At 40.7% G+C, this 22,416-nt stretch overlaps 3 protein-coding genes across 5 annotated transcripts; all 3 read right to left on the minus strand.

Moving 5' to 3' along the window:
* Nucleotides 1–2,012: 2,012 nt before the first annotated feature.
* dram2b (DNA-damage regulated autophagy modulator 2b) lies at nt 2,013–7,286 on the minus strand. Of its 2 annotated transcripts, none has more exons than XM_058630609.1 (8): nt 7,099–7,286; nt 5,428–5,596; nt 5,075–5,142; nt 4,243–4,385; nt 3,979–4,156; nt 3,145–3,227; nt 2,836–2,928; nt 2,013–2,718 (listed from the first exon to the last, which is right to left on the minus strand). In XM_058630609.1, the coding sequence occupies exons 2-8, from the start codon at nt 5,556–5,558 to the stop codon at nt 2,584–2,586; spliced, it is 831 nt and encodes a 276-aa protein (XP_058486592.1). In that variant the 5' UTR covers nt 5,559–5,596; nt 7,099–7,286; the 3' UTR covers nt 2,013–2,583. The 2 variants fall into 2 exon arrangements, with proteins under 2 accessions (XP_058486592.1, XP_058486591.1); XM_058630608.1 differs by having other exon boundaries at nt 7,009–7,286.
* A 1,136-nt stretch (nt 7,287–8,422) lies between these two features.
* On the minus strand, nt 8,423–16,422 carry cept1b (choline/ethanolamine phosphotransferase 1b). 2 transcript variants are annotated; one of them, XM_058631660.1, is made up of 10 exons: nt 16,231–16,422; nt 14,893–15,179; nt 13,909–14,083; nt 13,516–13,612; nt 13,290–13,431; nt 12,277–12,361; nt 11,840–11,971; nt 11,239–11,397; nt 11,005–11,130; nt 8,423–10,536 (listed from the first exon to the last, which is right to left on the minus strand). In XM_058631660.1, exons 2-10 carry the CDS (start codon nt 15,081–15,083, stop codon nt 10,414–10,416), a joined length of 1,230 nt encoding a protein of 409 aa, XP_058487643.1. In that variant the 5' UTR covers nt 15,084–15,179; nt 16,231–16,422; the 3' UTR covers nt 8,423–10,413. The 2 variants fall into 2 exon arrangements, with proteins under 2 accessions (XP_058487643.1, XP_058487642.1); XM_058631659.1 differs by having other exon boundaries at nt 13,516–13,663.
* A 1,141-nt stretch (nt 16,423–17,563) lies between these two features.
* Nucleotides 17,564–19,071, minus strand: pth4 (parathyroid hormone 4). Its single transcript, XM_058631662.1, has 3 exons — nt 19,045–19,071; nt 18,460–18,545; nt 17,564–17,925 (listed from the first exon to the last, which is right to left on the minus strand). The coding sequence occupies exons 2-3, from the start codon at nt 18,540–18,542 to the stop codon at nt 17,655–17,657; spliced, it is 354 nt and encodes a 117-aa protein (XP_058487645.1). The 5' UTR covers nt 18,543–18,545; nt 19,045–19,071; the 3' UTR covers nt 17,564–17,654.
* Nucleotides 19,072–22,416: the final 3,345 nt, after the last annotated feature.

Genomic DNA, 22,416 nt, shown 5'->3' on the forward strand with positions numbered 1-22,416 from the left:
TTGGTGTTTTGTTGTTGTGCATTCAACCTAAGGAGTTTTGTCTTCTAGCATCTTTTAGAAACTGCTTTAACAAAAAAATAAAAAATTAATAAGTGTATCGCAACATTGAAAGAAAATATTGTGAATCTGGTGCCCTTTAGAAAAAGGGGCCCCCGGGTTTCTTCTTAATGACAACTATAAAGCCGCCTAATGTGCAGCTCACCACCGTTACATCTAAACTGGCCAAACCATTACATTAGAGCAGACAGAAAAATAAATAATGGTATATTTTGCAATCACATCCATGAAGGCCCTAAAATAGCAGCTTCATGGGCCCCCTTTCTGACTGGTGGGAGGATCGGTGAGAAAAGGTCTCACCTTTCAAAACCTTTGAAGCCTGCTGGAGTGACATGAGAAGAAGTGTGGGCCTGACAGTCTAATTCAAGACATCAACATGAGCCAGTTCCTTGTCTGACCTGAGAGGGGACGGTGAAGGCCCCAATTACCTTCCTTGCCTCAGTCTAGTGATGGCAGTGCGACACTGAAGCTTCTATAGGTTCAAACCCTGAACTAAAATTCCATAGAATCACTGCTTTTTTAAAAAAATAAATAAATAACATGACCATCCAAAGCAGCAATTGCTTCTTTGCCAGAATGAATCACCTGACTGCTTCATGGTCCAATCGGGTGATTCACTGGCACTGTTCCTTGTGAGCAAGTGTTTCCCAAATATGGAGAAGAAACTCTCAATCCAAAAACTGTTGAAAAAATAATCAATAAAGATCTTTGAGCATTCCCCAGCCCACATAATCCTTAGTTACACAAGCACACCCAACCTATGCCATATTTTCCCAGCACTCTCTCTCCTCAATAACACAATGCATACATTCAACAAACTTTATTTGTAAATAGAACATAACAAATTCAGTCTCAGCATGCGTTTGTGCATCAAATGATTTTCAAAGCAAAGATACTTCAAAAAGAGGTGACCAAAGAACAAAAGGTCTTTTCTAAGTAAAGTATTTAAACCCATTTTCCAAACAATTGGCCAAGTGGTTCAGTGCTTTACAAAAGCTTAATTTGCCCATCACTACCTCGGTCTGCTGCTGAGCAACGCAACGCAATGGAGTTAAGATTTGAGCGTGTAATGATAGTTCGGCAAATGATGTCTGTGATGAAACCGTGAAAACAGACTTTACGACCTTACCTTAGGCTGAAATGTGCCGCTCCTCCCGCTCTGTTCACTCCTCTGCGCCAGCGTGAATAAACGGCAGGTGGGGAAGTTGGTATAAGACGGAAGCTGAATATTGGCCCGAATAGTAAACCAATCAGCTAGTAAGGTTGTGTAAGTGGGCGTTACTGGAGGCGGGTACTTATGGTGACACCTGATGGGGGGGGAGTGTTCTTGTAGAAATCTCTAATTCCAGGTTCAGATATCTACAACTATTCACAATTCATGTTCAAGATATCTATAATAATCCTCAATTGAAGATATATACATAGTCCTTTTTTGATGTCTTGAATTATGTAATTACTATTCACTTTATTAGGAACACTACACTATGGTAGCATATATAAAAAAAAGTGGGGTGCTCAGTAAAAAAAACTATCACTATTATAAAACAATCTTATCTCGAAAATAACGTTACTCGTTATAACGTAATACTGAGCACCTCACTTTTTTTGTATGTGTGGCAGCAACACGCTTCCGTACTACACCGGTCACTTTCAATACAACAATGTAAAAGAAAAATCATCATAGGTTTAATTCTTCAACTGACAACACCAAGAAGCAGGCATGATAGTCTATAATTACAGCTCTCATAGTGTCTTAACGGTACTGAAACATGTTTTTATTTTAGCTTCTAGGCCTGTCTGTTAATTAACTGTGTAATGAGTCAATCATTTGTTTACATGATATCAAACAATGCCGTTAAAGGAATGTTAAAATTATGGTGATAGTTGATGGAATCATTGCAGTTTTTTGTCATCAGTTGTTTGTTTAATAAGAGAATACAGAAATAGACGTATCAAATGTTTCAAAGGTTTATGTAGCTGTATACAGTTGTATTATGTTATATTATAAAACCTCATTATAATTAGTACATATTCACTTTAAGTAAAATGTCTGGTTCTCCAACAGATAGAGGTGTCAACGAATTGTTCATTTTACATTAAAAAAAGTTAATAATGGGAGCAACCGTTTCATATAAAGAGCTAAATACAGTGTGAAGAAAACAGAGATAAACATTGGTTAAAATATTTAAACGTCCTTTACTCTGAACCTATCAAATCTGAAACTCAGCGCAGTGTTTTTTCCCCAGAGGTTATTGGCTCACATTTAGAAAAAAGAAAGAAAGATTTATTCCAACATTAACAACCACCTCCTTGCAGGGGCATTTTCCACTAAATTCAATACAATAGCACCCACAACCGTCCAACAAAATCGTGTGTAAAATGCTAGTATCAATCATTTGGATGCTAAAATGATAAACTGGTAGTGTCTGTTCTTTGAGAGGAAACAAAGCCAAAACAGCTTCTTTTTAAAAAGACAAAAAACATGAATAGATTCAGCAGTTCTTGTCAAATGTTCTCAGTTGTTGGTCACGTTCGTCCTGTCAGCAGTGGAGAAGACTCAGATGCCACACGTTCATACTGTGGTGATGCCACAGCGCCTCCATATGGCCCGTCGTAAAGGTGGGTGCTCTGCAAATCTACCTCAGCTCGCAATTTAATTTTCTATATGCAAAAAAAAACAACGTCAAATTAAAATGTGAGGCATTATTTTTTTTAAATAAGCTTTCTTGATTAGAGTGGATTTAAAACATTGTCAGGGAAAAGATGAGACTTAAGTACCTGGAAATCTCTGATGTAGGTGAGGAAGAAGCTGATGAAGGAGAAGGCCAGAGACCATTCAGACACAGTGCTGATGAGATGAGCAGTGTAACCCTGAAAAACAAGGTAAGTGAACATCATTTTTGAATGCTTAAAAGCTGTTTATTTAAACTCAATACTACTTTAGATTCTGACTGAATGCTGCATACACTTTATTGTAAACACTGACCTACATGGGGAAACATTTCTTGTCCCCGACTGGAAAAAACAGTGTTTTCAAACTTTGTCAACAAAAGTATAGCCTATGACACACAAGAGACAAGTACTGACCGTCTCTCCAGGATTCCAGTGCATTTTGTGAGGTACATCCACCCCGGGCAGACTGCTATACATGATGACAGATGATATGAACACTGACGAGGTGTTAAAGATCACAACTTATCAATTTCACCACAGCAAAAAAAAAAAAGAACCAGGACACGTGTTAATATAAGATCTGTCAGGAACACTTTCAGTACACAAATTGTGATTGAGAATATATCTCAGTAATTAATGGTTGTTTCTCAAGGAGATTTTTCTACTCAGTAGATAATATAATTATATATATTTATTCATTTGGACACCTTAAAAAAAAAAAGACAACTTACAATTCTGTTTAACAAAGTGAAACCTGCAACAGGACGTAATGACTCACTTCTGATGTGATATTGATCACATCATTCACAAACTATGAAAGACACGTGAGGATAATTGAATAGTAGAGAATAATAGAGGACTCACAATTAAAAATGAGACATGGCTTCTACACCCGTCTTTGCATCACTTTTTCACAGCACTTCAGGAAGAACGTGGGACATTCTTGGCTGCTCCTACAGTGGCGATAACTTGAAATCAAGTCTTAAATTACCAATCACTGTTACTTCGATATCTACCCCATTTTTTATCCTTTTGGTTATGTCTTTGCACAGTGTATTTTGTCTCTGTCCTATCTTGGTCGATTAGTGCTGTATCGCAACCGTCACTCAGGACATTGCTGTCTCAACTTGAAGCTTATGACCACTTCTCTTTGTCTGCTTGTTTGTAGAAAAAATCAAAACCCATCAAATCAGAAAATTGGAAGCTATGATATAATAAACCAGCCAATAACAAACAGACAAGGGATACTGGTGATGATGCTGCTCAGAGTCCAGACGCCAATGCCCAGGCGGATGAAGTAGATGGACTTGCTGTGGACGTGAGGTTGCATGTTGAGTGACAGCAGCGTCTGAACTAAGATGTAGAGAGCCCCGACCCCGAAGGTCAACACTGCGCCCACCAAGTGCATTGAGAACAGTGTGGTCTTCTGCTCGGACACACAAAAAACACACACATTAACACAGACACACAAATGGAACAGCTGTGAACGGATCGTAGAACAGCTGCGCTCACCTGGAAGTTTGCAACCACACACATCCCAAATGAGCTTATCCAACCGAGCATCAGCCCAAAGCAGTTCAGCCGGTGGAGTCTGAGCTCGTCCCTCGCAGTCAGAGCCTCCACCTGTTTGTAACGTACATACACTGTAGCTATCCCTGCAGACATGTGTGTAAATTAGGGCTGGACAATATGGCTCATAAAATGCTCTCATGATAAACATTATCTATCATTTTTTATATAAATGTCAGATAATTAAAGACTGTTTTTGTCTCTTGAGAGAAGCTGAAGAAACCAATGAACAGAGCACATCAAACATTTGTTGAACAGTGTTCAAACATTTGAGGAAAAAGTGATATTTGTGATTATTTTGTACTTATACCTTATACCTCAGTGTTTGTATAATATAAAAGAAAAAATGATACAGTGAAATATAGTAATAATATAATATAGATAATTTGCATTTTGAGACACCAAGTATCGTTTTTTTTAACTGATGTTACAAACAAACATTACACTTCTTGTGAATTAGTGTAAAAAAAACCACTTTTTTTTTAATACACAGTATTTAATATCGTAATAATATTGTACCGTGGTGTCTCTGGCGATTCCCATCCCTTATGGATATATATTCAAACTTTGTAATACTGCGATTGAAGAAAGTTATACACACGATATATACTGTTTTTGAATTATTGATCAGACTTAATTTAAAACAAACAAAAAAATACAATTCATAATCCATATTCATACGGACTATGGATAAAAAATAAACATTTATAAACAATATTTATTTTGAGAACAATAATAACAACAAACAGACTGTGTGTGTGTGTGTGTGCTTTACCTAAAAAGGCTGACACGTCCAACATGATGCCAAACACACACCTCTCTGGTGCCATGGTTCCTGTGTCGCTGCAATACAAAACAGCCCATCAGAACATGTGTGTTATGTTATGTATGTGTTGCTTTGTGAGGACCACAGGCAGGTCCTCGCTTCTTTAAAGGGCTTTGTGGAGGTTAAGACCTGGTTTTAGGGTTAGGGTTAGAATTAGGTTTAGGCTAAGGCTAAGATTTGAAGTTAGGTCAGGTTAAGGTTGAAGATAACACTTTGTTTAGACTACCCAAAATAATGGACGTCAACACAGTGTCCTAAGAATAATAGCTGTGCACACTTGTGTGTGTGTGTGTGTTACACACCTGATGTACGGCACCAGAGGATCCACATGTCTAAGAACCACCGCTGTGACATATGCGAAGACGAAGGACGCTGCAGTCCAGATGACCAGAGCAGCAGGCAGGAAGCACAGGCCCTGCTGGAACCACCACATGGCCTCTTGGCCGAGTGTTGTTGCTGGGTAACTCTGCCCTACACACAAACACAAACACAAACTGTGAAACATGTACACACACTTCAGGATCCTCTGCAGAACACTAATAAACATATATACACATATATATATATATATATATATATATACATATATATATAAATGTATATATCTGCTACAATGTTAAGTTTATTTATATAGCGCATTTAAAAACATAACAAATATGAAGAACAATTCAATCAAAAAATAAAACCAAGATAAACAATAAGAAGAGTAAAATAAGTCAAATCAAAACAAGATATGCATGCACAATAAAAATCAAGGTAAAGCTGAAAGCCAGCAAGAAGAGATAAGTCATTTTAAAAATGTACAATTATTCTGTTGAATATTGCCACAAATATTAATTATTTAAGCTCATATAAACTGAACAGTTTGTTTTTCCCTGCATGACCGGATGACATGATCACACTAGTTGCTCAGTGGCCCCTAAGTCATTTGAGGTTGAGACCCTGTCATGGAAAATAACACAATTGCTCTCATATAATGCTTGTTTTAACATACATACACACACTTGTACACTACTCAAACCTAGTATGTTTCATCTTCATATTTTCATATCTTCATAAGCAATACCCACACATGATTATCGTCCCTGCCTGTTCCTGGGAACCAAGGTCATCTTTCCCAGCTGCACTGATAAGCTTAGGAAGCGAGCACCAACTATAAAGCTATACAAACTTTCTCTGTGCCTCAGAGCCATGTTTAACCTGCGTCTGTGCTGTTGTCCATCTTGACTCTCTCTTTGCAAAGATATAAACCCACGCTTCAACATGCAACTTGCTACTCAAGTTTCATTTCCTCATCAGACATCTTAAGACAAATTTTGTAATCTAATTTAAAAGGTTAGGAATCTCCTTCGTAGTTTGGTAAACTAGGGGCCCCAAACAGCATCTCACTTGGGCTCCCCACAAAACTAGAAACGGCCCTGGTTCTTGTTATGATTTACTTTGGCAATTGGGTCCTGATGGTTTGTCATCTTTAAAAGGTGTGTCCTGCAAAGAGTGCGGGAAACCCTGTGCTCTAGAAACTAACTTTAACTTAATTTGACTGTAAGTCAAGTCATCAGAAAGGAAAGTCCCTGTGAATGTGATCTCAATGAGGAAGTGAACTATGGTATAAAGATGGCTGCTTCACTAAAGTATTCGGTTATACACCAAACTCCATTACGAAAATAACTTTTGACTCACTCAAAACTGTGTTTCGTCGACAAAGAAATCGTGAAACAACAATTAGTAACATGTAACGGCACACACAGAACACACTAACACACAATTATTCACAATTATACAGCAACATAAAGCAGCTTAATACGGTTAGCTACGTCAGATAACAGACGAGTAATAACGTGATAACAAATAAAGTTTTGTTGTGTCGGTGTATTCAGACTAACCCGCTGCTGCTGCACTGAAGAAATCAATCAGTCACATCCACAGAAAGACCGTTTTTTTGTCTTTCTGCTGGGACATGTGATGGCACTCACGTTACTCGAATCCTCGGACAACCATAATCCTCCGAGTCTTCAGAAAATGTGTTTTTAAACCTGCTGTCCGTTAAATGTCAGTGATTGTCACAACACTGACACAGATACAATCCTCTATTTGAGTAAAATAAGTTCTACTGTTGTGTTGTTTCGGCTGTTGGCTAAAGGAGATAGTGCGCATGCGTCGTTCAATCACAGGCCAACACGGAGGGCACACTCAACCCTGAGTTGTGTCTCGTAGGAGAACCTGCAAAATACAGCGCAGCGGCCTCAGTCGGAACTGCATCCAGTTTCACATGAAACTGATCTACTATATATGGAAGCCCGTCATAATAATCAGATACTAAGGCATAATAATTAGACACTAAGTCATAACTATGAGATACTAAGGCATAATAATAAGACACTAAGTCATAACTATGAGATACTAGGTCATAATAATGAGACACTAAGTCATAACTATGAGATACTAAGGCATAATAATGAGACACTAAGTCATAACTATGAGATACTAAGTCATAATAATGAGACACTAAGTCATAACTATGAGACACTAAGTCATAACAATGAGATACTGAAGGCTGATAATGAGATACTATCTCATGAGATACTAAATATCTTATAATTATGAGATACTACGTCATAATTTCGAAATAATATCTCACTAGTATGACTTACTATCTCATTATTTTGACTTAGTATCTCATAATTATGACATAGCATCTCATTATTATGACTTAGTGTCATAAAAGTGCTTTGGCCATCGGTGAAAAAAGAATTGACAACATGCTCAGGGTGAAAGGTGTTGTCTTGATACAACACACACACACACACACGTCATCCAAAGAACAGAAATGTCTCCTATATTGTGCTACATGTATATGGTTACACTAATTAGACTATTACAACTCTATTTGCGACATAAAATTATTACGATAATACAGTCTAAAACATTTTGTATTTTCAGTCATATGCTTTTTTCAGGGCTTTTCTCATGAAAGTTACTTTTTACTCTCAATGATTTTCCTAAAATATTGCTCATCTGATTAATGCTTTTCTTCTGTGAAATAAAGACCCTTTCTCACTTTCAATCATGTTGTATGGCACCTTCACATAATTAAAATTCTCAATGTCACATTTGGCTTTTCCCTGATAAAATAACACACTGTCATCAAACATCCCACATTTGGTCATGTAAAATGACAACTCTTGTTACTTTTTTCTTGTAAACTACCGTTTAATGTTGACTTGCTTTGCTCAAAATGAAGAATAAATCTTCCCAATGTCCTATGACTCCACTTTAAAAAAGGTAACTCAAACAATATCCATTACAATTCTTTAATATTGTCTCGTTAAAAGGACAAAGAGTTTGTGACGTGGGTGAAATGAACCTTTAACACTTCTGTATGGAATGCTTTATTCCTATGAGCCAACAGGGTTTTTTTCTCAACAGTGTAAATTCTGTCATGTTTTCATACATACAGTACATTATCTTCAACATCAACTTAAATAAACCAGAAGCTTAATATTGGATCTGACTGTTCAATGAAATTGAAATCAAAACAGGCACAAAATGTGAAAGAAAGACACTGATCTGAGCTGTTGACGTTTTCTAAGACTGGCTGTCAGTACAGCTTCACCCGACTCAGTACGCGGTGCAACAAAAGCATAAGATGACGGTGGTGGTGGCTGTGGAGGCGGATCGACCAGCAGCCAAAGACAGAGTTTCATATGATTCTCATCGGTCACCAACTTTATGAACTGTGACGTCGTCATGTGACCTCATCTCCTACTCATTCGGTACACCTGTTCTACCTCAGCAGGTATGATTTGTGGAGGAAACTTAGCATCAATTACATGTGTCAACAACAGTTGTTTAGTTAGTGGACGTCTGCAGTGAGGCACAGGCAGGAGTGTGTGTGTGTTTTAATAACATTAATAACTGTCGTGGCAGTGGATAGTTGGTCCAGCGAATGGTAGAATTTGATTTGTACACAAATTTCACTTTTAAAAAAAAAAACACTGCATATTTCAAGAGCTTAATTCCTTTAAAGCAAATCCAATTCTTGGAAATAAATAAAGAGTTCCATAGTTGTTCAGAAATTCTAACATATCCACTGTGAAACGCAGTCGTACAAATGCATAATTTATTCCTGTTTGAATGATATTTCCAAAAAACTGCAGTAAACAGCAATTTCAGAAACTGACTGAGCCTTTATAAAAATGAAACTGCATATCTGTGAGGTCTTTTTAAACATCGGTCTGTCTTCAGTATGAACCAGCAAGCTTTAACACAGTATATTTGGACAGCACCTTGTTGGTTTTGTCTTTTCATTGTTCGTAAACAATGGAAATATAGAACAGGTTATGAGTAACTGAGGGCAGAGTACCAGCAGCGTGATAAGTAACAAAAGAGCAGTTAAGTTAAACAAGGTTTAAGTGAATATTGATTCAATATTGATGTAAAACCTATTCACCTTCAAATGTGTGAAAACTTAAACATAAAAGTGAATTTGTGACGTCAAAGGTAAACTTTCAGACCCTCCACCCTCAGCTGGAAACCTCCCACTGTGAATCAAGTGAATTTCAACCTTTGACCTATACCACAAACGTGTGCAAAGCAAATAATTCATTATGCATAGAAGAAGCCTTAACCAAACAAGTGAGCATTTCAGCAAATAATAAACCAACTTCAATTATAACACAAAATGTGACATTTTGATGTGTCAAGACTTTTAAGTTTCTTCCAAAACCAACTTTTGCTGATGAACGATGAAGAACTGGCTAGCTTCACGTAATCAGTAGGAGATGAAGTTGCCTTAAATCATAGACATGGAAGAAGGATTTATAAATGTTCCAAAGCAAGATTTTTAAATTAAAAGAGAAGCATAGACACCATAACAGTTTGGTATTTACAATAGCAAAAAGATAACGTTATGCAAATATTACAAAAAATTATAATCAAAAGCAAAGAGTTTGATTGATTTCCTATACATCTTCTTGCACATGGACAGTTACAACACATGTAAGTTTCTCTCCTTGAAAACAATGAGTAGCACCTGTACTCTTCCTGAAATATTTGCGCTGTGTAACAATGAGTTTTTTCACAAGGAGAATTATTGTTACTGGGGCAGAAGGTACAAATTCAGTAATACTCCAGTATCTTAATATATATTATATGTCCTCACATTCAGTTGGCAGAAGCACTTACTGTACATCACATCACCCCCCTGCATCTCTACATGGAAAACAGAGGGAAGTAGAGATGAGTGTGGCTAACAGGAAGGAACAGAGTCAGTAATGGCCGGCGTGTCCTCAGTGGGAAGCGGAAATGAAGACTGAACATGGCTTGATTTTAAAAACAAAAATGTGAAGATGGCAGGCGATCTGGTTGCAAACACTGACACAGTAACGCACCAAGTCAAAAAAGGAAATGATCTGTAGGAGAGAAAGAAAACACTTCTTACAACACAGAAACACACCAATGCCAGGAAAAGAAGAATAAACAACACCCTCATTTTAATCCATGTCAAAATGTTCACCGTCTCACAGATTGATATATTGTCTGATTATATATATACTGTATGTATATATATATATATATATATATATATATATATATATATATATATTTATTTATTTATTTAATATCTCATTAATGAAAGATTAAGAGTCCACGTTTCGCACAGTTCTTTACATCTAACTGAATATATTTCTTTTTGAGAGGACATTGCTATTTTCTACCATTTTGTGACATTGTATGGACCAGATTAATCAACATAAAATAATAGACAGATTAATTGATGTCATATACACAGACTAATTAAATACTGTAGAACCTTTAGTGTGTAGATGTAACCATTACAGAGAACATTCATCCAAAGCCTGCATTACATTTGTACTTACCAATGCAATCCACAGCACCAGGTACTCGTCAATAAAACTATTGAAATACTGATCCAGGAACAGTAGTCCAGGGCCAAGGAAGGCCAAGTCATGAAGATGCATCTCACTTTTTGTCATATGTGCTACCTGTGGACAAACACATACAAACCACACGGAGGCAACAGAGTCAGCGTCAGACACAACAAACACATCCTCTAAGTGGAAACTGGTAGATAAGGTTATAGATTTACTTACAACTAATTTGTTGGTGATTTTGGCCGAGACAAAACCGAATGCCAAGATATAAAGACACGGGTGTTTCTCAAACAGCTGGACAGCGGACTTCTTATAAATCATTATCGCCAAAATTATAACTGAGCCAATATGTAAGACGGGAGAGAGGACGCTGGTTCCCTGTAGACAGAGACGACGAAAAGGCAGTTGTCAGAAAAACACACTGGAACTGCTCTGCAGAACAGACAGACATCAACTTATCCTCACCTTTTTCTCAATTTTCCAGCAGAATTTGTTATAATACAGCAGCACTCTACCTCACATTATCATTTTTCCATTACCTAAGTATATACACCAACATCAGCCGGATAGTCATTTGAGACGTATTAAACTATGAACTATGTTAACAACACATTTTGTGTGAAGTCATTTCAAGTGATTTCAAAGACATAACTGTGTAACAAATATTCTCCCATGAAGAAGAAACAGCTCACAACATGACTTTTTAATCTTTCCAATATCCAATCCAGGGATTTTGACTAGTATCAGACTTTTACTCAGTATCGTATCGGCTGATCCCTGATATCTACTTGGAGGAAAACTTGAAGGTTTTCAGACTTACTGCTATTGTGGATCCATTTTTGCCCACACCTCCTGTAAAAATAACTCTGAAATAATTGGTGCAAGAGAAAATGGCTCCTAAAAAAGTGAAGATGGCTGGAACCATTTTCACCTGAATATTTAGGAGTGGAATCTGGGAAGTGAAACATTAGAAAACAAACATTAGGAAATTATAATGCCACATCTATCTCAAGACATACATGTTATATCGGTCAACTATTTAGTAGTTTTTGAATTCATCTTTACATTCACAATAAAGCTCCATGAGCAGAGTTAGGTCATTGTAAACGCATGGCATTCAGGGACACATTAGTTGTATTACTGATACTAATTACAGCAAGAAAGCCAAAACAACGATGCATTAGAATTATAAACATTACAACATAATTATGCCATCATTCACATTAATCTGAAAGAATTACAACCAACTAAATTTACCATTGACTGCCAAAAAGCTGATCCTCCCACAGCGGCCAGCAAATACATGACTATTATGAAGATTTGCACCTCAGTCACATCAATGCTGAGTGAGAGGAAAAAGCACAATATGTACAGTGAGGATTAGTGACATTCACAAGTAGCCTACAACCTTCTCCCACAACACACAGCGGGACATGAGTGGACACGGCTGTGATCTTATACACAACGCTGTTTGATTTTTAAGGTTCAGGATTTAACAGCAAAGAAGCCGAAGAAGAAACGTCATCAGTACAAGTGACTCAGTCACTACTATCACAGTAACTCCACATTTAAACAAAAAAAAAAACACAGTAGTGCTAAATTCTAAACATGGTTTAAATGTTGAGCTTTAGAAATGTGGGTGTGTTTTTTTGTAATGTACTGTAATGTAAAAACTAGGTAGGTTTAAAGGTTAATTTAGCTCATCTCATGGCCCTGACGAGCCCTTCAAACAGAACAGACTGAATTTAAATTCTCCATCTCCCGAGGTCAGAGGTCATTGTAGAATCAGATGAGTCAGCTACGCAGCAGCAAATTAAATTACTCACTATATTATTTCCAGCTGATCTTTTTTTTTTTTTTTTTATAATTTCATCAATGGTGTCAACATTTGTTACATATGTAGTAATTTGATCTGATCTTTGTGTTCAGTGGATAATCAGGGCACAATAAAGTGGGGGTTAATCTTTAATGTGTTTTTATTAGGTAATTTAAAACCCTTAATCTTTTCTATTCTATAATATTTTCTATTTTGGTTTATTTGGTTATGAGTTTTAGTTTTCAGGGAATATGACATGTTTGTACTCAGCTAGGTGAGGTAGGAAAAAGGAATGTGTTGGGTATCATGTTAGTGAATCTTTTGTCAGACCCACTAAGGATATACTTTATGCCATGACAACTGAGCCCTGAAATTAGTGGTTGTAAATAATCTTGTTGCGTTGAGACAAACAAAAAAATCAGAACACAAATTCAAGCCGCTCTTGTCAACTCACATGCCAAACCGCAGTGTTCCTGACACGTATGTTTGCCAGTGTGCACAGTAGAACATAAACATCCCAGCAAAGCAGCAGAAGAACATCCAGTCCGGGTTGGTGCCCATTTGCACTGCTATACTGGTTCCCAACACCACAAACACTACAGGGAGACAACAACACATGCGATTCATATGAGATTATATTAAGAGAGACAGTGTGAAGGTAAACGGGAGACAAATCTCACCAGTGGAGAGGGAGTCACAGCCATGGTCAAATAGTTCACCCAAAGGAGAGCTGCTATTGGTCCGTCTGGCCTGCTTCCCGTCAATGGCATCCAATGACTGGTAGATAAAAAGACCCACAGCACACAACAAGTAGGTCCAGAGAGGAGCCTGAGACAACACACACATTCATGAGTATGTATAACATACATTTCATCAGCATTAACTCAGTCATTACAAAACTGTATGCCATAAACACTTTTGTTTTTCACAGCAACTTTCATTGATCAATAAACTACAAATTCTTCCAGATGACCAAGGCTAACCTTTTTTATTGCTGGTTAATTATTATTAATTGAGATTATTTGTGTTTTAAAGACGATACAGTGCAGGGTTGTTGAAGAACGAGCACTCACCTGTTCAGTGGCAGTTGGACAATAGTAGACAAGCACGAGGGTGGTGAAGACATTGGTGGCCAGACCGATGATGGTAATTAAGTTTGGGGCAATCCAGGCAGGGACTCGTCCCACCAGCCATTCCCAGTAACACTGCATTAGAGGCTCGAGCAGGGAACGTCCTGCACTGCTGTACCTGGAGTGACAAATAATAGCCAGCTGGAACTCAGTAACTTATAGGTGCCACCCAGGTGCGACAATAAAATGTCGGGTGTACTTTCCTCAACTGAGGAAACATTGAATGGGTTTAAAAACAGCATACAAATGAAAAGAGATTGTTTTTTTTAATTATTATTTATATATTTATTTAGTATTTTTGTTTCAGCCCTGTTGGAAACATTTTAAAAGTAGCCATCTACAACGATTAGCAGCATAGCTGACGCTGCACTGTTCTCCGCACAAGTTGCAATGCTATGCCTCAGCAGAGGTGCATCCCAGAGGCCGCCCCATCTCGTCTCTCATTTGTTTCTCTGCACTATAACCTCTTCTTCTGCTAAATACATGAGTGCCCTCTGCTCATATAAATCCAAACAGTATGTGAGGTATAATGAAAAAAACAGACATTATGTTAAAATCAAATCACATTATGTGGGTGCTTTTAGTCCAACTTTAGTACTATTTCTGTCTGACAAATATCTTTTCTGGTTTTAAGTCCAGTTTTAGACAGGCTAATGCAATAAATTGTTTTTTTCTCCCAGTGTTATATAGGCATACTGAAAGTCAAGCTGCACCCAGTTCCAAGCAATAGCATTAAAAACTGATGCTATCAAATTTACTTTGTGCTACATAATCTTTAATTTTGTAAACTGACATAAAAACAAAAAATAAATCCTCCTTGCTTATACTCAAAGTTGAATGTATGTAAAAATCTAACCCAAGAATATTAGACTACAAGTTCTCTGGACATTATAGTTAGTTACAAACATATCAATACATAGAATGTACCTGTGTTCCTCCAGTCTCTTGAGCTGGTGTCGGGACAGGGGGGGTGAGGGCAGCTCAATCAGCCTGCGCAGCACTCCAGGAGCAAACCAGCAGTCTGCCTCCATGCCGACGCCCTGCCCAGGGTCCTTGTCCCGGCCAAGGCCTCGGCGAGAACGCAGGCCCCCCCCTTGCTGTTGCCCCGGTGTGCTCATGTAGCCCCGCTACCTGTTGGTCTGGTTCCTGATGGCTCTGCCTCTGCCACTGTCGTACTGGAGGGGCTAAAGATCCACAGTGGGGCTGGATATTACCTAGAAACATGAAAACACTAGCCAATGAAAATATCACAATCCATGAAAGCAGCTGCCTATGAAACATTGTTTGGCTAATGCTTAGGCTAAGGAGTCTGTCCTGTTTAGACCTTCAGATCATAGTAAGTTATTAATTGTGTGTCGTAAATCCAGTGACAAAATTTGCAGCAAGATGTGGCCGAGTCAGACAAACCATAAATGCTAGTGACTGGATCAATATATGGCATACAGAGGATTGCATTGCTTTTATTATTTTGGGAAAGTACAAGAGAAACCAGTGGAGATAATGGATAATTATATATTTCTCCATGATTACCAATGGCATCAATATAAATAATGGTCTAAGGCAGGAGAGACAAACATATTACTTTTAATTAATATTAAATGTTTTATCAAGCTTAGATCCAGTTATAGAATTGTATTCATATTCAGGGAGTTACATCAGGCATCATGGACCACAGATGGTAACTAGCCTTTTGACATGTTTACAGAATGTTAATTAATATTAATATAATGTAATATTATCTGCCCCACGAACTGTGTGAACTGTCACACGTGGTATTGTCACACTTGTTGTTGTTAATGTTGGCGATAACATGATTACATGAGAAATATGATCAAACTAAAGTCATCCCCCATACATGTGTGGTTCTCTTGAGCAGCACACGTGCCTTCAACGGGGCGAATGACAAGCCAAACACTGAACCCTTTACAAACCAAAGACAAGTCTACTTGATGTTACACAGTTTATCGTTTCCGTGAGCGACACTTTCACATCCATCAAGTGTCTACGTCGGCGGTTTGCTAATGCTACCTAGCATAATTGTTGTTAGCCAAATTTACGTTACTATTTCTAGGACTGACGCTGTGCATGAGTGGGGATATTTGGAAGCGGGTCCAGTGGTTAATCACACTTATTCAATATTACAATGTTGATGGATATCACACATACAACTGAATCGATCAGTCTACACCACTGACACCTCCCTATGTGCTAGCCAATGCTAGTCCGACTAGCTAACCTGACCAACTGACGGATGTGCCGACTGACCTGGCCGATTAAAGGACGAGAGCCACGGACAGTCCGGGGGGATGCGGCGGTGATACAATCCGACAGACAGCAGCTCTCTGTTGGCGGTTAGTTTGCGGTTTGTCCGTAAAGAGTTGGAATACCGAGAGCACCTCTACTGATGTACAGTATCGGCACGACTGGTGACACTGTGGTTGACACGGAGTACGCTAGTTCCCGTTAGCCGTCACTGAGATCTCGCGAGAATGTATCATGGTGGCAAGAGTAGTCAAGCACCGAGTCCAGATTCCCAGGCATTGGACAGATTGGAACGAAATATAATACAAATGGAGACAGTGCATATTGATGTAAATATGTGAGATTGTAGCAAGGTGACTGATTTCCATCTCCAATCACATTGGCAGGTTGGTCTCAAGAGAAGATAATGAAAAACGAACAATGAAGGTAAGAACAGTGAGAACAAATACAAGAAATAAGCAAACATACAACAGACCATAGTACACGTCATAAAACCTGAGTGTCCTCTGGTGGTACTTGGAGGAAAATCAGAGATACTGATATACCAGGGTATGTGATCAAAATGAAGCGTAGAGCGTGTAAAAAATGAAACAACTAGCAAAAATAAATACATTCAATAACAATAATTAGCGTCACTTAATCTCTTGCTCCATCTTAATCTAATTTCATACCTATATTACAGTGTGTGAAGTATATGTGAGGAAAAGGAGGATGATGAGAGAGCAATGATCTTATTGGGAATAAATGAAAAGTCTGTAGCTGACTTTGCTGGCAATAATGTGTGACTTGGAGAGTTCAATTTTATTTCAGGTGGTACCCTCACACTGTCTGCCTGTCTCCGTCTTTATCTGCTATTTTACTTTTGGACAAATAGACAGACAGACAGATAAATAGGGTTTATTGTATGCCCCAGACAAGTTAAACCTATAAAAGTTATTTCTTGTATTGAGGATCATTCTTCAAAGTTCAGACTGAACAACAGTAACTGTTCTATAGGGAAAAGAGCAAAAACACTTTAGCCTTTTGGCTTTTCTTTCTTCTTCTTTTCATATCTAAACACAAAGAATCCATAGAGAAGAAACAGCTATAACAAGAATATATCAAACACCAAGAAGTGGATTTCAGTTACAGACTGATAGTGTGACAACAGGGCATTAGAATAAGGACTTCTTTATTTACAAACATGGCATTTGTGCGTCAGAAAATTTGCAGCTCAAAGATGAACAACAATGACCGAGCTATAAGTTTCCGAAAAAAGCACATTTTGAATTTGTTTTCATATGAAGACACCGACATTCTCAAACATGCATGGATCTCAAATGTTGTTGCAGTCATGTCTGACACAAAAACTGAGAGAGTTTTTTGAGAACTTTGGATATGTCTATAGCTGAATATTTTTCAGCAGATACAATTTCTCTGCGTCAATGTTAGGGTTCTCTGTCTGTCAGTTGAGTCAGATAGGGATTAAAGAAGTCTCTGAGGAGGTTCTGCACCCGTGCAGGTTGAGGGGTCCGAGCAGCAGGGACTAGCGCTGGATTCAGATCCAAGTTCAGGATCTTAGTGGGGTTGAAAGCAGCGGAGCGGGTCTGGGCGGTGTGGAGACCCTCAATGGCACTGGACAGCCAGATGAGTCTCTTGAGACTCTGGATGCTTTGTCCACGGTTGTGCATGAGCTGGTGTTCAGTCACAGCTCGGCGGCTGAAAGAAGCCGGAGGGAAGAGCGAGAAAGATCAGTCAAGATCGATGCATCCTCATGTTACATCGTAACAATGGTACGAGCAATATCAGAGTCACATGGAAGCAAAGACAGGGACAACCAAATATTGGACTGTGAAATAAATACCATATCATTTATTATGACACACATGAATTATTGAAACTTTAATCTGATTTATGCAAATAAGTTTCCCCTCTTTGACATTCTCAGCTGGCAATTTTCAGTTGTGCAATAAAAAAACAACAACCCTGTTTTGTTGAGAAACTATTCAGGAAAAAAGCTCAGGTGTGAACTGTGGTGAACTAAAATGTAACGTGTAGTTTTTTTGTTGTTGTTTTTTGCTGTGATTCTGAATAATAGATTTCTTCTATAGGCAGATTCTTTATCAGTGCCACAAAAAAAATCCTGAATGAAACAGACATAGTCATTGTAATGTGTTATTGTGTTGCACACCAAATGTTTCTGTAATTTCATCGTCCAGCACAAGTAGCTTTAACATATATCTATCCGTTTACCTCTCCTGTTGGCACTGGCCAGATGTGAAGAGAACGAGAAGCATGACAGCGATCCACTGCACAGATCTGTGTGACATCTGCATCTTCTGTAACAACAAAAGAGAAAGAAAAAGACTTTGTAAGACTGTTTAGTAATGACTGAGTTTCTTGTTGACCCTTCAGATTTCTTAGAATGGACTTCATGGGCTTAATTATAATACACTAAACATTAAATACAACATCAAATTGCAGACACGTTTAAAATCCCAGTCTGAGCTTCGTCAAGTCAAAACAGACAAAGTTGAGTCGTCATAAACAGAAATCACAGAGAAGCCAAGGATTTATCGATTAGATATCTTATAAAATCGTACTGTGATCAACTCAAGCCTTAGGTTATCGTTAACATAGACGCTGAAATTTACTTTTCATATTTGTTTCTTAAACAACATAATTCCCTTTAATGCTAAATTGAAATTCAGAGCTCTGTTAAACATAAAATCATCACATTCACAAAAAAAAACTTCAACTAGATGAAAATCGTGCTGCAAATTACAAAATAGAAATAAAACACTGACGTGAACATTTGTAGAAATAAAGGTAACTTACATTGTCTGTGTTGGTGACAGCACCTCCTCTGATGATTTGACACTAAAATGACTTCAGGTTCGACCTCCAGACCTTTTATAGAGCCCCCTGACACACACACACACACACACACACACACACACACACACACACACACACACACAGACACACACACACACACACGCAGACACACACACACACACACTGAGGCTTAATGATGAAATGAATGAAACAGACGTCAGTGCCCTAATCTCTCTAACATATGATTTTTACGTCTGAGGAGAGACACAATGACATTTGCGAGCTCATTTGTATCGATACAATCCCAAAAATGCCTCCTGCATCCCAGTGTGCACAGTTTTACACACTCACCGGTCGGCTATACTCTTTACATAATCAGGAGCTTTGAAATTAAATTCAATTGGGGGATTATGCCTCTCCGGGAACCATCACCTTACCGTGGTGGAGAGGTTTGAGTGCCCCTGTGATTCTGAGAGCTGTGTTGTCTGGAGCCTAGTGCTCCTGGTAGGGTCTCCCAAGGCAAATTGGTCTCAGCGGAGGGGCCTGACGAAGAATGGTTCAAAGACCTCATGAAAAAACAACAGAGGAAGAGAGTGACCCTGCCCGGAGGAAGCCCGGGGCCCCCGCCTGGAGCCAGGCCCAGACGGAGGGCCCGTGAGCGAACGCCTGGTGGCCGGGTCTACCACGGGGCCCGGCCGGGCACAGCCCGAACAAGTCCCGTGGCCTCTTCATCGTCCTCCTGTGGACCCACCACCTGCAGGGAGATCGACTGGGGTCGGGTGCGCTGCCACATGGGTGGCGGTGAAGGTCGGGGATCTCGACGTACTGGACCTGGGCGGCAGAAGCTGGTTCTGGGGACATGGAACGTCACCTCGCTGTGGGGGAAAGAGCCGGAGCTTGTGCGGGAGATGGAGCGCTACCAATTAGATCTGGTGGGGCTTACCTCCACGCACAGCCTTGGCTCTGGAACCACACTCCTGGATAGGGGTTGGAAGTTATTCTTCTCTGGAGTTGCCCAGGGTGTAAGGCGCCGGGCGGGCGTGGGGATACTCACAAGCCCCCGGCTGAGCGCCGCTGTGTTGGAGTTTACCCCGGTGGACGAGAGGGTCGCCTCCCTGCGCCTTAGGGTTGCGGGGGGGAAAGCCCTGACTGCTGTTTGTGCTTATGCACCGAACAGCAGCTCGGAGTACCCGGCCTTCTTGGAGGCCCTAGATGGAGTCCTGCAAGGGGCTCCGTCGGGGGACTCCATAGTTCTGCTGGGAGATTTCAACGCGCACGTGGGCAGCGATGGGGAAACCTGGAGAGGCGTGATTGGGAAGAACGGCCTACCTGATCTAAATCAGAGTGGTCGTTTGTTATTGGATTTCTGTGCAAGTCATGGACTATCCATAACAAACACCATGTTCGAGCATAAGGACGCTCATAAGTGTACTTGGTACCAGAGTGTCCTTGGCCGAAGGTCGATGATCGATTTTGTGATCGTTTCATCTGATCTAAGGCCGCATGTTCTGGACACTCGGGTGAAGAGAGGGGCAGAGCTGTCAACTGATCACCATCTGGTGGTGAGTTGGGTCAGAGGATGGGGGAGGACTCTGGATAGACCTGGTAAACCCAAACGTGTAGTGCGGATGAACTGGGAACGTCTGGAGGATGCCCCTGTCCGAGAGGCCTTCAACTCTCACCTCCGGCGGAGCTTTTCCTGTATCCCTGTGGAGGCTGGGGACATTGAACCTGAATGGGCAGTGTTCAAAGACTCTATTGTGAAAGCTGTAGTGGAGAGCTGTGGCTCCAGGGCTTTAGGTGCCTCAAGGGGCGGTAACCCTCGAACATCGTGGTGGACACCGGTGGTCAGGGAAGCTGTCCGACTGAAGAAGGAGTGTTTCCGGGATATGTTATCCCGGAGGACTCCTGAGGCAGTTGCAAGGTATCGACGGGCCCGAAGGGCGGCAGCCTCTGCTGTGGCAGACGCAAAGCAGCGGGTATGGGAGAAGTTCGGAGAGGACATGGAGAAGGACTATCGGTCGGCACCAAGGCGTTTCTGGAAAACCATTCGGGGCCTCAGGAGGGGAAAGCGGGGGACCATCCAAGCTGTGTACAGTAAGGATGGGACACTGTTGACCTCGACTGAGGAGGTAACCGGACGGTGGAAGGAACACTTTGAGGAACTCCTGAATCCGACATCTGCACCCTCTGTGGTGGAGGCAGAGAGGGAGGCTGATGGGGGATCATCGTCAATCTCCCTGAGGGAGGTCACTGAGGTGGTTAAACAACTCCGCAGTGGCAAGGCCCCAGGGGTTGATGAGATCCGCCCAGAAATGCTGAAGGCTCTGGGTGTGGAGGGGCTGTCTTGGATGACACGTCTCTTCAACATTGCGTGGAGGTCGGGGTCAGTGCCAAAGGAGTGGCAAACTGGGGTGGTGGCCCCCCTTTTCAAAAAGGGGGACCTGAGAGTGTGTGCCAATTACCGGGGCATCACACTTCTCAGCCTCCCTGGTAAGGTTTACTCCAAGGTACTGGAAAGGAGGGTTCGACCGGTTGTCGAACCTCAGATTCAAGAGGAACAATGCGGATTCCGTCCTGGTCGTGGAACAACGGACCAGCTCTTTACTCTTGCAGGGATCCTGGAGGGGGCCTGGGAGTACGCCCATCCAGTCTACATGTGTTTTGTGGACCTGGAGAAGGCGTATGATCGGGTTCCCAGGGAGATACTGTGGGAGGTGCTGCGGGAGTATGGGGTGAGGGGGGCACTACTTAGGGCCATCCAATCCCTATACGCCCAAAGTATGAGCTGTGTCAGGGTTCTCGGCACAAAATCAGGCCTGTTTCCTGTGGGTGTTGGCCTTCGCCAGGGCTGCGCTTTATCACCAATCCTGTTTGTGATTTTCATGGACAGGATATCGAGGCGTAGTCGTGGGGGAGAGGGGTTGTGGTTTGGCGGGCTTGAGATCACGTCGCTGCTTTTTGCAGATGATGTGGTCCTCATGGCTTCGTCGGCCTGCGACCTTCAGCGCTCACTGGATCGGTTCGTGGCCGAGTGTGAAGCGGTCGGGATGAGGATCAGCACCTCTAAGTCTGAGGCCATGGCTCTTAGCAGGAAACCGGTGGATTGCCTTCTCCGGGTAGGGAATGACTCCTTGCCCCAGGTGAAGGAGTTCAAGTATCTCGGGGTCTTGTTCACGAGTGAGGGGACGAGGGAGCCGGAGATGGGCCGGAGAATCGGAGCGGCTGGTGCGGTACTGCATTCGCTTTACCGCACAGTTGTGACGAAAAGGGAGCTGAGCCGGAAGGCAAAGCTCTCGATCTACCGGTCAGTCTTCGTTCCCATCCTCACCTATGGTCATGAAGGTTGGGTCATGACCGAAAGAACGAGAT

The sequence above is a fragment of the Solea solea genome, chromosome 6, assembly GCF_958295425.1.
Source record: "Solea solea chromosome 6, fSolSol10.1, whole genome shotgun sequence".
Taxonomy (NCBI): Eukaryota; Metazoa; Chordata; class Actinopteri; order Pleuronectiformes; family Soleidae; genus Solea; species Solea solea.